General features: G+C 36.3%; 2 protein-coding genes across 6 annotated transcripts in view; one reads left to right on the forward strand and one right to left on the reverse strand.

The window, feature by feature from the left end:
- The window catches only part of rhbdl3 (rhomboid, veinlet-like 3), a 125,820-nt gene extending 114,848 nt beyond the window's left edge, over positions 1-10,972 (forward strand). For all 5 annotated transcript variants that reach the window (XM_084128049.1, XM_084128050.1, XM_084128053.1 and 2 more), the window contains 3 exons: positions 3,999-4,099; positions 5,815-5,875; positions 7,240-10,972. In XM_084128049.1, coding sequence (XP_083984175.1) covers positions 3,999-4,099; positions 5,815-5,875; positions 7,240-7,511 — 434 coding nt within the window. In that variant the 3' untranslated portion in view covers positions 7,512-10,972. The remainder of the gene's footprint in view (positions 1-3,998; positions 4,100-5,814; positions 5,876-7,239) is intronic.
- LOC311091906 (uncharacterized protein) lies at positions 456-3,551 on the reverse strand. Its single transcript, XM_084128055.1, has 5 exons — positions 3,102-3,551; positions 2,087-2,460; positions 1,946-2,012; positions 1,405-1,573; positions 456-969 (listed from the first exon to the last, which is right to left on the reverse strand). Exons 2-5 carry the CDS (start codon positions 2,267-2,269, stop codon positions 849-851), a joined length of 540 nt encoding a protein of 179 aa, XP_083984181.1. The 5' UTR covers positions 2,270-2,460; positions 3,102-3,551; the 3' UTR covers positions 456-848.
- Positions 10,973-17,145: the final 6,173 nt, after the last annotated feature.

Below are 17,145 nucleotides of genomic sequence, written 5' to 3' on the forward strand. Positions count from 1 at the left end.
TTTACTGTAAAATTTACAGTAACTTACTGGCAACTTTGGTTGCCAGTAAGACTGTAAAATTTACAAGAGTCCTGTAAATCATTAACTACAATTGTACTGTAAAATTTACAGTAACTTACTGGCAACTTTGGTTGCCAGTAAGACTGTAAAATTTCCAAGAGCACTGTAAATCATTAACTACAATTGTACCGTAAAAAACACAGCACACTGCCTTATATATGCTGTAAAATTGTTTTTACAGCTGTAACTAAAATTACAGTCGAAATAATGTTTATTAATGCAAGAGAAATTACAAGAGCAACAATGAACTTACATGTACTGCTATACATTTTACAGTAAATTAGAGCATTTGCTGTGGAATTCAATTCACTATTTGAGATTTTTCACTGCTGTGTGTATACGTTTGCTGTAAGTTTCAGCCTTTTTGTCAAATAAAACTCACAATAACAGGTTTTCATTAATATAACAAATTTATTGTGCAATAATGGGTATTTAACATAAGCACCAGATTCCAAAATATATTTGGAGAAACAAAAATGGAGATTAAATGAAAGGCTTTAGCCTTGGAAAGAACCACTGAGAACAGGATTAGTTCACCTAAAAATGAAAATTTCCTGATAATTTACTCACCCCAATGTCATCCAAGATGTTCATGTCTTTTTTCTTCAGTGGAAAATAAATAAAGTTTTTTGAGGAAAACATTTCAGGATTTGTATCCACACAATGGATTTCAGTCGCAACCAGCATGTTGAAGTCCAAATCAATGCAGTTTCAAAGGGCTTTGAAGTGCCATGAACTTGGAAATCAGGTCAGAGTCTCTTGTATCAATTCCATTGGAATACTTTTGTTTAAATGGCAAGCCATTCAAAGTCCATTAGTTTCCGTAACAGTGTGCATACATGTGGGTTCATTCCATGCATTTTCTTGTTTCCAGCAGCAACTTTTGATCCAGTTCCCGGGTTAAGTCCTCTGTGAAAAAAAACACACAACATCCAATTATCAAAAAAACAGTATACACTTAAACAATAAAATACAAAATTTGTCATACAACTCATAAATTACATTTAATTCCAATTAATGAAGAGTTAGGGTCATATTTAATTTTATCCAAAATTTTAATATAAAAATATTTAGCCTTACATGTTACAATAAACAAAATGTACAGATTATATCATTATTATACACATTTAATTTTAGTAATTTTAGATTTAGTTATTCATGCAGTGAATAAAATAATTCTCTATTCAGTGTGTGGTTAGCAATTTTTTGTTGTTCATTTGAAAACTTTTACATAAAATATCTAATCCTGATAAACTATCCTAAATTGAAAACCTAAAAAAAAAAAGTCAAGAAAATTTGAAAGTCCACAATAAATACTGAGTAAGATTTTATGCTCTGAAATACCTCTGAATAAATTCCAGCGTGCATGCAGCGTCATCCTGATAAGCAAGATTTAAGTTGAAATAGGTCGCAAACAATGCTGCCAGGCCCTCAACAAATGTCTCTGAAAATGGGCCCAGGACAACTTCCCTTTCGACTGACAACATCCACTTGTTTGGGGTCATGGATTCACCTATAAAAAATAAAAAAAATATGGCAGGCCATAGATTAATAAGTGTTGTAAAAGTATGGTTCATGGGTAGCTCATGATAAAGGGATAGTCTGAAAATAATTAAATGAAGTGAAAATTACCATGATTTACTCACGCTATCCTAGGAGTAAATTACTTTCTTCTTTCAGACAATTGCAATCGGAGTTATATTAAAATCTCATCCTCCATTCACTGCCATTATAAAGCTTGGAAGAGCCAGGACATTCTTTAAAATAACTGATTGTATTTGTCTGAAAGAAAAAAGTCATATACACCTAGGATGGCTTGTGGGTGAGTAAATCATGATGTATTTTTTTATTTTTAGATAAAGACACACAAAGTAAAGCAATAAACCTTGGATGATCAGTGCGGGTGAATCCGGTAATCCATCTCTTTCCATGTCGGCTGCAGTTGCTGCTGCCTAAGAAAAACAAAAATTAATTTAGCATTACAATTAAATCTTTAAGACATTAAAAATCTAAATGTTATACTTACATCAGCTTCAATTAGAAGGGATTCTGTTCTCTCTTTAAAATGGGCCATTAAGAGTTGCAAGATGCACAGGACCAGAGAATTTCCCTCTTGATACTTCGACAGAACAGCACACACCTCATTGCTTGTTGGCTTTTCTTGAAAAAATCTTAGAATCCTCTTTCCTTTACCTTCAATGCTCTCCATGATTTTTTGTAGCAGTGAGATGTCAGTAAGCAATTGGAAATGTAAAAAGATCCCCTTCAGACAAAACAGATAACGCCATGAGTTCTTTAGTTCAGACAGTGGCGGAGGAGGCGCTGACGGTAATATGTGACCTCCATCAACTTGTGAAGTTCTCCTCTATCGGCTCCAGACATTCCTTCAGTAGAAATTTACTGAGAGAGACAAAATATGTGGGCAATCAGGTACACCACATCTAAATCCTGATTTAAAATATAATAAAATAAATAAATAAAAACTTCACAAGCTAATAAATGCACAGCAAGAAAGCATGTGCACAGCAAATACCAATGTACTTTCTATTTAACAACTAAATTACAAATATGAATACCAAGCACCCTTACAAGTAATATTAACATAAAACTAAAACAGAAAATACTTCATTACACCATCTTAAATTGAACAAAAACGTGCTATTACATTAGCTAATGGCTTGGCAGTCAAGTTAAACACTATTTAGTTGCAAAAAACCTACACAATTTAATTGCAATGTTTAAAAGCTTACATGTTACCAACAACAATGTAAAATCATTTTATACCGAACAGTTATCAAAAATGTAATCGTAAAAAAATGACAGCCCAGCCACACTTTCACGGTGAAGAAAATAACAGTTAACGTTAGCCAGCTAATCGTTCATCTGTGTTTGGACTCAAGCAAATTCAGTATCATAAAATTGGACAAATAATCTAGATTATCCATTTTGCAACGTCACAAAATAAAAATAATAGTTAATATATTGTGGATGTAACAGGATTTCACGTTTACAATAAAGCATGAATTACTAACGTTACACACCTCGTCGTCTCACTCTCAATCGAGGTCCTCCTCCGGTAAACGTAGCCCATGAGGTGAGCGCGAAAATTGAGTTGTGATGATGCAGCGCGGGGAAAGTCCCAACTCCCAAGATGTCCACTGAAGATGACGATTGACGAAATGACATCACACGCACTGCACTACGCCGATGTCGTTGTTTAATCATTGGAGTTTTTTAAAAGCCAACAGTTTTAAAGTACTAGAGGTGTACGTTATATAATCAAATGTCAGAGTTTAAATGGTGTAAATAATTCGCTAAAAAAAGGCTGTATTTATTACAGTTGACTATTACTTTAGTGTTATTGAATTGTGAAGCGCCAAAACTTTTGCAACCGTTTTTTTTTCTTCTTAAAAAAATAAATAAAATAAATTACAATGGTATGCATGATATCCAGTAGCATTTACTGTCATAGGAACATGCATGCTCCCACATGGCAAAATACAGTAATACTGTAAATGTAAAAATACAGTAGTCTATTGTAAATATTTACTGTAAAAACTACAGCAATTTTTAACAGTGTAGGCAATATTGTATCTTGCATTTTTTATGTGAGAACATTTTATTAAAGACACCTACTGTAACATAAGTTGCGACCAAAATGACAATTTTGTCATCTTTATTTATTTCCAACCCCTTATTATCTTAGGCAGAATGTCTTATGAGCTTATAATAGCTTTGTGACAGATTCAAATTTGTGATTTTTCATTGATATTCTTTCAATCTGCCATCTCTTGACTCATATTTGCTGTCATTTGTTCAATTGTTAACAATGGATTAATTTCAAGTGATTTTGGCTCCAGTTTCTAAGAAAGAGAAAGTATTGGTGAAAATATCCTCAACATGTTTGTGTTATTGTGACTTGTCTTGTCTTCCTGCAGGTTCATTGGCTGTATCAGTGACGGACATGACAGCACCTGTGGTCGGATCATCAGGGGGAGTCTATGCTCTGGTCTCTGCCCACCTCGCCAATGTCGTCATGGTAATTGAGAAATCACTATTTTCCTTTTTGAGGAATTGTGATCAGGTTTTGCTCTAGAAAATGAAATTTGTTCAGCATCAATTTGTGACATTGCCTAGAAATTAAAATAAAAAATCAATTTATCACAATGGTGCCATATAGTGGTTTATTTAGATTATAGACTTCAATCTTCATTCAGGTCCTGTTTAAATTCTCTTTTGAAAAAAAAAAAAAAACAGGAAGCCCATGACTCAGACTTGTGTCAGGATAAATAATGAGTGTGAAGATCGGCCTGATTTCTCTTGTCACAAAAATTACACAATAACTCAAGCTATTAACCCTATCTGACGTGTATGTGCGTTATTCATAGGCCTTTTTTTTTGCCTTTATTTCATACACAGCTGTTCCCATTAATATTCTCAGATCATCAAATAGCTAAAAGATTGTTAGGCTCTTGTTACAAGAGTTTTAGCCATCCATATGATATACGCATGTTAAATAGCATCTTTAGCAACCAGCAGCCATATCACCCTGTAGCACAAGACTGGTTGCCCACTGAAGCTAAGCAGGGTTGAGCCTGGTTAGTACCTGGATGGGAGACCTCCTGGGAAAACTAGGTTGCTGCTGGAAGAGGTGTTAGTGAGGCCAGCAGGGGGTGCTCACCCTGTGGTCTGTGTGGGTCCTAACGCACCAGTAAAGTGACGGGGACACTATACTGTCAAAGAGCACAGTCCTTCGGATGAGACGTTAAACCGAGGTCCTGACTCTCTGTGGTCATTAAAAATCCCAGGATGTCCTTTGAAAAAAGAGTAGTGGTTTAACCCCGGCATCCTGGCCAAATTTACCCATTGGCCTTTGTCTATCATGGCCTCCTAATCATCCCCATATATATATATATATATATATATATATACTGATTGGCTCTATCACTCTGTCTCCTCTCCACCAATAAGCTGGTGTGTGGTGTGTGGTGGGCGTTCTGGCGCAATATGGCTGCCGTCACATCATCCAGGTGGATGCTGCACATTGGTGGTGGTTGAGGAGATTCCTCCTTCCATATGTAAAAGCGCTTTGAGTACCTAGAAAAGCGCTATATAAATGTAACGCATTATTATTATTAAACTCAAGTCTTTTATGTTGCTCCTCCCTCTCTTTCGCTGACCAATCAAAGACCTCTGTGCTTAGACCTTAGACCTTATCTCTAAGTGAATGGAGGTATTTTGTACTGCATAATGACCTGGTCACAGCCATTAAATATTAACACTGAGGCTGTCCATAGTTCTCCCTGATCAGATCATGAACCCTCCTGTACTTGCTCAGCATTTCAGATAGATTTTTTTGTGTCAGCACTGTTACATGGTCAGGACTCAGATTACACATAGTTTGTTCACACAAAAAAAAAACTGATCTCTCATCAGGTCAAATCAAAACTAACTCAGTTATTATTTAGAATATTACATGCAAAACAGCAAGACTGACCTTGAATTAGCTGATGTGTCACAGGTGCTAATGCTTCTCCCTATGCCAGCTCTGATCATCACATCATCACGGAAAATGCCAGAACAAATTTCCATTTCAGTTTGAAGCAACCTTGATAAAATGGGGTACCAAAACCAATTCCCTGGAACAACACCAGAACAGTCTAAGAAAGAATACTGATGTGCTTTCTCTCTTACCTACTACCAATTTTGTACTCTTATCTCCTAATTTGATGTTTCTCTCCCTCGCTTCTACAGAACTGGTCAGGGATGAAGTGTCAGTTCAAGCTCTTTCGCATGGCAATGGCTCTGGTGTGCAGTATGTAAACTGTTTTTATGTTATTCATGCTAAAAATAATTTTTTTTGCTGGAAATATAAAATACTGAAAGTCATTTCTAGGGACGCAAAATAAATTGGTTCCATAACAGTTATCAGCAAATTAGAAATTATTTCATTTATTGAATATTCAAAGGTGCAGTATGTAAAATTGACAGCTAGCAGTTCAAACCAAATTCGAAATATTGGAGAGAGTTGTTTCTCCTGCCCCCTCCTCCTCAAGACTTAATGCTCACGTGGGTTGCCAGTTTAAGTTTTTACGCTCGCATGAGGTGGTTTTTCAGGTAATTCGAAAAAGGAATATTTTGCAAAACTGCAATGGAAACAGTTTTTTTTTCCGCATTTAGAGGTCACCTGGCGTACGTAAAAAGTCGATCATTATTTAAAGAAGGCGCGGTATGTTTGGACAGAAGAAGAGACTTCTTTATTAAATTTTTTTATTAAACTCATAAAAGACAAAAGTATCACAGGAATACTGGATTCTAAACAACAAAGTACTGCCACAATTTATCAAGACCTTGAAGCAGATAGGAGGGAGAAACACCTCATATGTACCGCTCCCAAGTATAAGGGGCTTTCCTTGCCATTAATGCTTTGATAACACGCATAGACATAGATCATTTTAGATGGATGCTAAGGCTTTTTAGGTTGGGTAGATTCTGCCATCTCTGAAATTACATAAATCACCTTTAATTGTGCATTCTCATTTACCCTACTTTATGTTTAGATTACCTTTTGCCATCATCTACTGCTCACTTAAAGTTAATCTTTAAAAATAACAATAATCTAATAACGCTATATAATCTAAAAAAAAAATATTGTATAGTGTTGAAATGCCTAAATTATCTCATTCAACATGAAATTCTACAGAACTTTAATATTGTTCATTTATCAGTTATCAGCTTATCCATATCAGACAGAATTTTTATATTAAGTTATTTCCAGAACTAAAATGTGGAAGTTTGAAGAACTTTTCCATTCTCTGATGGTGACTTTCTCCCACAGATTGATTCTGTATTTGGTGGTTCAAGAACTCACTTTATCTTGACAGTACCCCTAGTATCAGACATTTACGTCCTATGAATTAATTATAGTTACCATATACCTGCAAATAGAACATTTCTACAATGACATTGAAAACTAAAACCTTTTGAATACATTTATTTTCTGCATCCACTGTGAGTATAAGTCCAATAAACATAAATATATATATAAAAAAATACTTTATGTACTTTTAAGTTTACTTTATTGAAGATTTGCTGTATTTACTGAAATTTCTAATATAACCAGCACTCATATAGATTCTACATGTAACCCCTCAAACTAAGCATTTTCTATATTTACAGTGAGTGTGGAGTTTGGTCGTGCCGTCTGGCTCCGATTCTATCCCCCAGCTTTCCCACCGTGCCCTAATCCCAGTTTTGTGGCCCATCTGGGGGGTGTGGCAGTGGGCCTCACCCTTGGTGTTGTGGTTCTTCAGAACTATGAACAGCGCTTACAGGAACAGTCCTTGTTCTGGATCTTCTTTAGTGTCTACACAATCTTTATCCTCTGTGGAATCTTCTGGAACATTTTCGCTTACAATCTCTTGGATGTCAAGTTACCCCCACCTCCATGAAGCTGTGTGTGTGTGTGTGTGTGTGTGTGTGTGTGTGTGTGTGTGTGTGTGTGTGTGTGTGTGTGTGTGTGTGTGTGTGTGTGTGTGTGTGTGTGTGTGTGTGTGTGTGTGTGTGTGTGTGTGTGTGTGTGTGTGTGTGACAGGCAACATAATTTAACAGTTATAAAGGTCATGAATGAGAATCAAATGCTAAGTACCTTACTGCAGTCCTCCTGCGATGTAATGTTTGTGTTAATAGTGCCTAAACCATGCCAAGTTTTAGTGCCATCAGAGAAGCTAAAACCACAGATTGTGATGAATGTAAATTTGCAGGACAAGCCCAACAGTTGATGCTTTTTTCAGCTATATACTTTTTTCCAGCGACCGAGGGCTATCAGCGATAGCATAAGTATTCATTTCAAAATAACACCTAGGTTTAGAAGCTGCTGCTGGCTTGTCAACTGACTATATTTTTATAAATGACTAAAGACAAGTAGAGCCTATTGTGTGTGAAGCACCCTTAAAAGATATTCAAGATTAAGTGAAGCAGCGAGGAAAGAAATGAACAGCTAGATAAACTTCTCTCAATCTTGGAAACAATTAAGCATTTTGCAGAAAATAATGCAGTGTTACAAGGTTGACGTAAGGGAACTGCAAAGTCTCCCTTTCTGTTCTCAGTGGCGGTCTGCAAGGGAATTTCCCAGACTTTAATATATAAATCATTATTAATCTCTAATATTGAGATAATATTTAATATCTGATTCAATCTCTCCCTAATATCTAACAACATGAATAATAATTTGATAATTAATGGCGTTATCTTTCTGATCACCAAGTCAACACTTGACTAGACTAGTACTGTAGTAAAAAACATAACAAATCATGCAGCGCCATCTACAGACTATGAACAATATGTAAACACTTGTAAATGAATTGAGAGTCAAATTTCATCTAACATCTACTCACTTGTGTAGAGGAACTTTCACTTTTCCATTCCATTATAGCACATTTTTAATCAGGGGTTCTCTATTCTGGCCCTCGAGATCCACTTTCTTTCAGAGTTGATCTCCACCCTTGATTAAACTCACCTACCTTTAGCTTCCTATTAGCTTGTTCAGGTGTGTTTGATTAGGGTCGGAGCTTAACTCTGCAGGAAAGTGAACTTTGAGGGCCAGAGTTGAGAACCCTGGTTTAGGGTACGTTTACACAACGCCAAGTTTTTCCTTTGCGTTTTTCACATATACAGCCGACTACCTTGTCAAAACGATCCCTGTTCACACGGATCCGCGAAAATGACTAAAACACTCCTTTCTTTGTAAAGAAACACTATGCACCTATAGATTGAACAAGTAATATCCATGCACATGACATGACCGTTTTCACAAATTCGCGTTTTTGTAGTTTACACGAAGGCAATAACAGTATTGTTTTAAAAAACTTCCACTTTGAATCCCGTTTTCAAAAGTCTGTGTTTTCAGGATCCCAAAACACTGTTGTCATGTAAATTAATGGCCAAAACGCATAAACAGTTTTACACTTTTAGGTGAAAATGGTGTTGTGTAAACAAAGCCCTTTATAACCACCGGCTTTATGACGCACTGCAGGGGTGGCCTCTCATATTTATGTGAATAGAAGTACAAATTTTACTCCCTTTTGATTTATTTGTGCCACACTGCATCATTTGAATTAATGTTATTTAAATATCCTTTCTGACTGTGATGTAGTGATTGAAATTCGCTTGAGCTGTCTCATATGAAGGAAAAGTTATGCACGTAAGTAAAATGATTAAAACAAGATAAGGTTACACTTTATTTTAAGGTGTCATTGTTACAGTGTAATTATATATTAAGTAATGAGTAACATTAAGCAACTACATGTACTTACTATAGGGTTATAGGGTAGGATTAGGATTTGGTTAAGGATTAGTTGCATGTAATTATGCATAATTTACTGTTATTACTATGTTAAATACATGTAACATATGTAACAAGGACACTGTAAAATAAAGTGTTGCCAAAGTTAATTTTATCACTTCAGCTGCTATGTTTATTATGAATAATTTTTCAAGGAGACTCAATCCACCTTCCCTCCTCTGATGGACCGCCTCTGCTCATTTTTGTTGTTGCATCAAGGAAGAGAATTTACAATCAGAATATTTGTCCTGAAATCACACACTTGATTTGATTTCATGAAACATATTTGATTATATATTTGAATCATATGTTACTGGAAAACCACCATGACCTTGGGAGTCAATAATCAACAGAATGAAAACAAAAGAATGCGTAATTTGTCAGCTATACATGCTACAATTAACTCAATTGATCTGTTATATTCTGTTTAATATATAAGCCGTATTGCAGTAGTTTTCAATGAATTGTGATTGTGTGACATATACTGTACCTCAAATACTGTAAGTGGTCTATGTTATGAAGTTTATTTATATTGGTGCTGTAGTATATGAACAGGTTGCTAGGTGTCTGTGCCTCTAGTGACTGGTTAGCCCCACTCAGTTTTGTGCACAGACATTCTTTACAGCAACTCTGATCCTGGTACAGCTTTGTGTGTTTTCTGAGCATCTTCTGCCCGTAGTGTGTGTTACCACTGATTCTCAAGCTAACAAGAAAATAGAAACTCTAAATAAAACCTGCTGAAAGTTAATGAATCCAGTACTTCAATTTCACTACTTTGTGTCGTAAACAACAGGAAACGTTTTAACAATGTGTTTAAGCTACTTTTGAAGTGCCAGTATTTAGTTTTGCATTTCTGGCCTTACTGTATCAAAAATGTAATGTTGGGATGTAAGTAACCTGGAATTGTGTTTAAAGGGCTATGGCACTGGAAATATGAGTTTAAGCATATTTTAACATGCGTCTATTTTGTAGATTTGATTTGTAAATATGAAGTGCATTAAAAAAATCTAATTGAAAATGCCATTTTCTGTACTTTCTGTACTTTCATTTTGAATCAGGACATTGGTTCTATACTAGTATGTGTGAACCCTGAAACGTTGGATAAACTTCAATGAATTGCTTTAAAAATAACCAAAAGTCAAACAAATTATGGTGTTTTGATTTCTAAGCCACTTGAGTCTATAGTAGTAAAACATTGTAAAAATGTGTTCTGAGGGAGGCAGTGTCTAAACTTCAGCTCAAATCATGCAATCTAAAAACTAGTTTTTTTTATTTAAGCATTCTTAATTTAAAACAAACTCTGTTGCAAATGTGTATCTGTCAGTATACAGCACCTATAAAAAGTATTCAGAAGTGTTAATGTAATATACTGGCTTTTCTCCAAAGGCCACAGAAAGTGACTGTGACTGTGTTCCATTTCTAAGAATGGTTAAAATCTGCAGGAAACCATGACGCACTGTCACACTGACTATGAAATCGAATGACTCCATTGCTCTTGCAAGTGACACTTCCATGTTACTGCATGTCCAACATAGATGAGAAATCATGGAGTGTTAATGACAGTCGATAAACATGCATCATTCTGAGATTAATGCAAATGAGAAAAATGCAGTGGCTGTTTGTGTCCTCTGTTTCTTTTAATCATTTCTTTTCAGAGTCAGAACTATCACTGCATCATGTAAATTCCAGAGATGATTTAACATCATGTTGAAATCTTTATTCACTTGTTCTCTTGAAGAGAAGTACATTATTATTATTATTATTATTATTATTATTATTATTATCTATGAAGCCTAGTATAATCTGTGTAGTAGAATGTCCTTATGCCATTGTTTCTCAATGGGGGAAAATCTGCTTTCAGGCATCTGCTAAAAACCTGTGGGTCTAATGAACTGAACGAGACCATCCCACTATTCAAAGCTGGGAAAGTAGTAAACATGTATGTGAAAGTATACCAAACAAATTATTCAGATAATCTGATCACCAGAGAACTTGTGTGTACCTTGGAGAAATATATTCAAATGGGGCAAGGTGATAAGCCTTTACACTTTACATCCCGAACACAGGATGTTCACTTTGAACTTCTCTTTACCCCTAAGCGAAGAACGAAAAAGAACTTTGCCGTGAGTATAGGGCCTTAACACACTCTTTATAATGGGAACACAATTCACCGACAACTCTGTCTGGTCTACACCTATGTTTCACAACCAAAAACACTTGACTAGAGAAGTGATTGAGGAAATAATGTATAAGATCTCGCGAGACCGGAGACTGCAGAACTGGATTTCTTTCTGTTAAAAATTGTAGCCCGCAAGAAGCTTGCGATCCAAGTTGGCTGTGCGCTGATTTGCAGTGAAAAAGGATAAGGAAAAGTATGGGAAAAAATCTGAAGAAGAGAATGGTAGCCATGCTTGCTGATGTTCGGTTCTGTTCAACGCAATGTAATTTCCAGTCAAAACATATTTCACACTGCAGTAGGCTACTCTGAGTCCCATACAGGTCCAGATATTTAGCATGCTAAATATATCACAGGCTATCACGAAGCATCTGCGCTTCTCTCAGATCACGTCTTTGATATACAGGATTTTCACATACGTGAACGAGCACAGATTGCCTTTGATTCCGGGCATTTGTCTGTGATTTCCGCAAAACTGTTGACGAGTGAAAATCAGGGCTAAAATCGTGTAGTGTGTACCTGGCATTCGTTGGGTGCTTCTCAATTCTTATTTGTGCATCCTCCTTTCCTCATGTCTCAGCTCCACCCCCTGTAGGATGCGAGGGAAGGCTGCATGGAAAGAAAATGAGGACGGAGGAATTGAATGAAAGCTTTTTCATACATTGGAATACTTGACCACTCGAAAGTCACTTCATAGCGTCATCAGCTGCGCTCAAAGGATCTGCCCTTATGTTGTATTAGTTTGGTTATTTAAGAAATTCATAATAAATAATAATAAATAAAGATACGCTGTTGAAATATGTGAGATGTTTGGTTTATATAAACTGCAAAGGTAAAGTTTAAATTAAAATGATTGTGACCGATGTGAAGGGGGAGGAGAATTTATACGTGCGTCACGTTTGGTCAATAAAGCTCTTCCGCAAAGGATACACCTGTGTATCCTCCCTCATAACTCCTCAGGAAGCCTCCTCACTCCTCAATCCTCGCCTCCTCGCAGTGCAATTAGAGAATTAAGATGTCCTTCAAGATGGCTGAGCTCGATCGGTTTCCGGGTCATAGGATGGAGGACGGAGGAGTGAGGAGACGAGGAGGGATATTGAGAAGCACCCGTTGTCTTAGTGACTGTTTATGTACTTGTTTTGTTTTGTACTGTGTGATTAGTTCCTTGTTGGCCGTGTGTGTGTGTGTGTGTGTGTGTGTGTGTGTGTGTGTGTGTGTGTGTGTGTGTGTGTGTGTTTAGGCCTATACCCCTCAGTGTTCAGTTGTGTTTGTTGGTTACATTGCATGTATAATGGTTTTCTGGTCTCCTGTCCTGGATACTGTTCTCACTTCCATGTTACTGCATGTCCAACATAGATGAGAAATCATGGAGTGTTAATGACAGTAGATAAACATGCATCATTCTGAGATTAATGCAAATGAGAAAAATGCAGTGGCTGTTTGTGTCCTCTGTTTCTTTTAATCATTTCTTTTCAGAGTCAGAACTATCACTGCATCATGTAAATTCCAGAGATGATTTAACATCATGTTGAAATCTTTATTCACTTGTTCTCTTGAAGAGAAGTACATTATTATTATTATTATTATTATTATTATTATTATCTATGAAGCCTAGTATAATCTGTGTAGTAGAATGTCCTTATGCCATTGTTTCTCAATGGGGGAAAATCTGCTTTCAGGCATCTGCTAAAAACCTGTGGGTCTAATGAACTGAACGAGACCATCCCACTATTCAAAGCTGGGAAAGTAGTAAACATGTATGTGAAAGTATACCAAACAAATTATTCAGATAAACTGATCACCAGAGAACTTGTGTGTACCTTGGAGAAATATATTCAAATGGGGCAAGGTGATAAGCCTTTACACTTTACATCCCGAACACAGGATGTTCACTTACAGTATATCACTGCTCACGTATTTTGAACTTCTCTTTACCCCTAAGCGAAGAACGAAAAAGAACTTTGCCGTGAGTATAGGGCCTTAACACACTCTTTATAATGGGAACACAATTCACCGACAACTCCCGCAAGCACCCGTTGTCTTAGTGACTGTTTATGTACTTGTTTTGTTTTGTACTGTGTGATTAGTTCCTTGTTGGCCGTGTGTGTGTGTGTGTGTGTGTGTGTGTGTTTAGGCCTATACCCCTCAGTGTTCAGTTGTGTTTGTTGGTTACATTGCATGTATAATGGTTTTCTGGTCTCCTGCCCTGGATACTGTTCTCCAGACTCCTAGTCCCCCCTTGCTATCTTTAGTCAATCATCATACAATAAACCCAGGTCTTTATCCCAGTGACCAGCAGGAATGAAGGGTTTTGAGCACAACCTGGTCAAATAGGGATATTACTTTACAAGGGTGTCCAATCCTGCTCCTGGAGGGTCACTTTCCTGCAGAGTTAAGTAATAACCTGTTACTGATAACCCTTTCAAATGCTCCAAAGTACTGCAAAAGTACAAGAGAAGTTGCCATACAACACTTGGGAAGCCTACAGCTTACAGGATTATCCCAGGACATTCTATTCAATATTACAAGTTGAAATGATTATTTAAATGTAATTGTTTCTGTATTATTCAAGTTAATTTAATTTTAATAAAATATTTATTCATTAATGTAGCTGCAGTCCGTAATTTTTCGTCTTTGTCGCCATCTCTGTTCGAAATCTGCAATTGCAGTTATTCGCGGAATTATCAACTTTACGTGGTTGTGCCTTGGCACGGCACATCCTTTCAAAAGCCCTTCTAATATTTAAACTTGTACAACAGATGAATCTCCAGTTGTCACTGGTGATCGTCGTTTCAACCTTTCTGGATCCGCCATCATTGATAAGTTTACATCAAAGTGCTGCGAGAAAAGGCTATAAATCTCCACCTCCAACATCCTCACACGCAATATAGCCTACTAGCCGGGACATCCTCTTTATGTGTACAGATGTGATGTAATGACACAAAGACATGCTTGAATTTCCCACAGAAATCCACCAGTCCCACTGGAATTAAAGGGATAGTTCACCCAAAAATGATATTTAAGCCATGATTTACTCACCCTCAAGCCGTTCGAGATGCATATGTCAATCTTTTTTCAGACGAACACATTTTCAGTTATTTTAGAAAATGTCTTAGATCTTTCAGTGGTTATAATGTGAAGCAATGGGGTCCAGCTGATTCAAGTCGCAAAATGTGCATGCATCCTTCACAAAAATAATCCATCCGGCTCCAGGGGGATAAACGAAGGCCTTCTGAGGGTAATCCGTGCGGTTTTGTCGTAAAAATATACATATTTAAAACTTTATAAACGAAAATAACTGGCTTCCGGTGGCGGTCAGTGCGCGTTCATGGAGATGGTTGCTGGCATATGACGTAGGACGTAACGCAGGAAGCGTCGTGACGTAGACCAAGCGTGACAGCGCAGCCAGAGAGCAGAGCAAAACAAAACTCTACGTTCGCTCTACGTCACGACGTCATTCATCTCCATGAACGCGCGCCGACCGCCACCGGAAGCCAGTTATTTTCGTTTATAAAGTTTTAAATATGTATATTTTTACGACAAAACCGCACGGATTACCCTCAGAAGGCCTTCGTTTATCCCCCTGGAGCCGGATGGATTATTTTTGTGAAGGATGCATGCACATTTTGCGTCTTGAATCTGCTGGACCCCATTGCTTCACATTATAACCACTGAAAGATCTAAGACATTTTCTAAAATAACTGAAAATGTGTTCGTCTGAAAAAAGATTGAAATATGCATCTCGAATGGCTTGAGGGTGAGTAAATCATGGCTTAAATATCATTTTTGGGCGAACTATCCCTTTAAAAACATTATTACAAGCTTACCGTTTTGAATCGAGCTAAGGCAAGTAGATAGTTTTGAACACTGGCTGGTTATGTAGGCTACGCTCAAAAAATTATTTTGGATAATTTTTAACCAAAAAAAGTTACAGACTGCAGCTTTAAATAGATTTGCTTCAAAGCAGCTTTCAGTGAAATCACTGATTTAAATAAAGGATGAATTCAACGATCGAGACTGCAAGCCATTAGCCTTTCCATTTAAAATGAATAATATGATTATTATACATTTATCTACAAGAAGAAGGATATTATTACCTCTCTGGAGATGATAGAACCACCAGAACACTGAATTGACATTTCAATGACATTTCAAAAGCAAGGAGAGTTTGGCCTACCTTACACTTTATCGAACTGAACCATGCACCATCTTCACAGTTAAACATCTACATTTGCACAAAATGTCCACAAATTATTCTGATAGTGAAAATACATTTTAAACAATCCTTGCAAAACTGAGAGCTAACTCAACATTATCTACAATCTTTTAACAATCAACATTATCTACAAGCTTTTAACAATCTACATTGTTAAAAGCGCTATATAAATGAAGATGACATTACAACAGTTTTGCCAAGAGAAAAAAAATTGCCCAAAATAAGCGACCTCTGGTTTTTGGTGGTGAGGCAGTCTGCATATGACACCCCGTTGAAGGGGATTTTGTTTGACTTCTGCTGTTCTGCTAAAAAACTTTGTTGTTTTCGTTCCTTGAACTGTTTAGGTTCCTTTCAAAAATGTCGTCCAACTAACTCCCTGGCACATTATTCAAGGACCAGTGTTATGGTGTTTATTGTCCTCAAAACTCATAAGACACATGCACTTCATCTAAATAAGATTATTTACAAATATTGCAGCATGCTTTGTTTAAATTTATATCTTATCTTGAAAGTGAAACAATTATGCTATTATAGATGTAAGAGTTTTGTTCACTAGTTCTAAAATGTTTAATTTTGCTGCATACTTGTGATTTATACGCATCTTAGAGCAGTTAACAGTTGGGTTCACAAGTTATAAATAATTCATCAGAGTACACTGTAAAAAGTGGTAACTTGATTTTGTAAGTTTTTTTTTCTAGTTGAACCATAACTCTTAAAAATTACTTTTGCTGATGTAACCTTGTGTTATCAGATTAGTTTAGGGGGTCTTAACCCTCATCCTTCCCTCGGGTCATTTTGAAATTTATCTTTTTTATTTTTTTTTAAAATTGAGTGTTCATCAGAGGGGTCCAAGACCCTAGGATTTTTGTTGCACTTGAAATACGAATACACACACACACAAAAAAAAATAGTTTTGTGGTTGAAATTTAAAAAAAGTAACAAATCCTTCCCTCATGGGTCAATTTGACCCCCTTAGGAATGAATGGAATGCGAGGAATGCTTTCAGTACACAGAAAAATCTAAAAATGCTCAAAATTCAAACTAAAAATGCTAAATCTTTACCAAAAAAATAAAATAAAATAAATGTTATGTCATGATGTCTACATGTGGATCTGAATGCATTCTGATTTAAAAATGGCTTTAAGACCCAGCGGAACAGCTCATTTGCTCCAAATAGTGCTATAAGGCCACCTAGTGGCTAGAGTCGTGAAGTATCATGTTATATGATTTTTTTTTTCCACAAGAGGTCAGCAAAGACACCCAATGTAAGATATTTTAAACTGAATTAAAAGTTATTTAGAATTTTATTCTATTTAAAATTCTATTTATTTATTATTTATGGATCAAATC

This window comes from Abramis brama (assembly GCF_963993115.1).
Source record: "Abramis brama genome assembly, chromosome: 11".
Taxonomy (NCBI): Eukaryota; Metazoa; Chordata; class Actinopteri; order Cypriniformes; family Leuciscidae; genus Abramis; species Abramis brama.

What these genes read in the sequence shown, in the direction of transcription:
- LOC311091906 (XM_084128055.1), bottom strand. Translation starts at nt 2,269, where the DNA reads ATGGAGAGCATTGAAGGTAAAGGAAAGAGGATTCTAAGATTTTTTCAA. An exon ending in CCCTTCTAATTGAAGCTGAT is followed by an intron (nt 2,013 to 2,086) that starts GTAAGTATAACA and finishes TGTTTTTCTTAG; the next exon opens with GCAGCAGCAACTGCAGCCGA. An exon ending in ACCCGCACTGATCATCCAAG is followed by an intron (nt 1,574 to 1,945) that starts GTTTATTGCTTT and finishes TATTTTTTATAG; the next exon opens with GTGAATCCATGACCCCAAAC.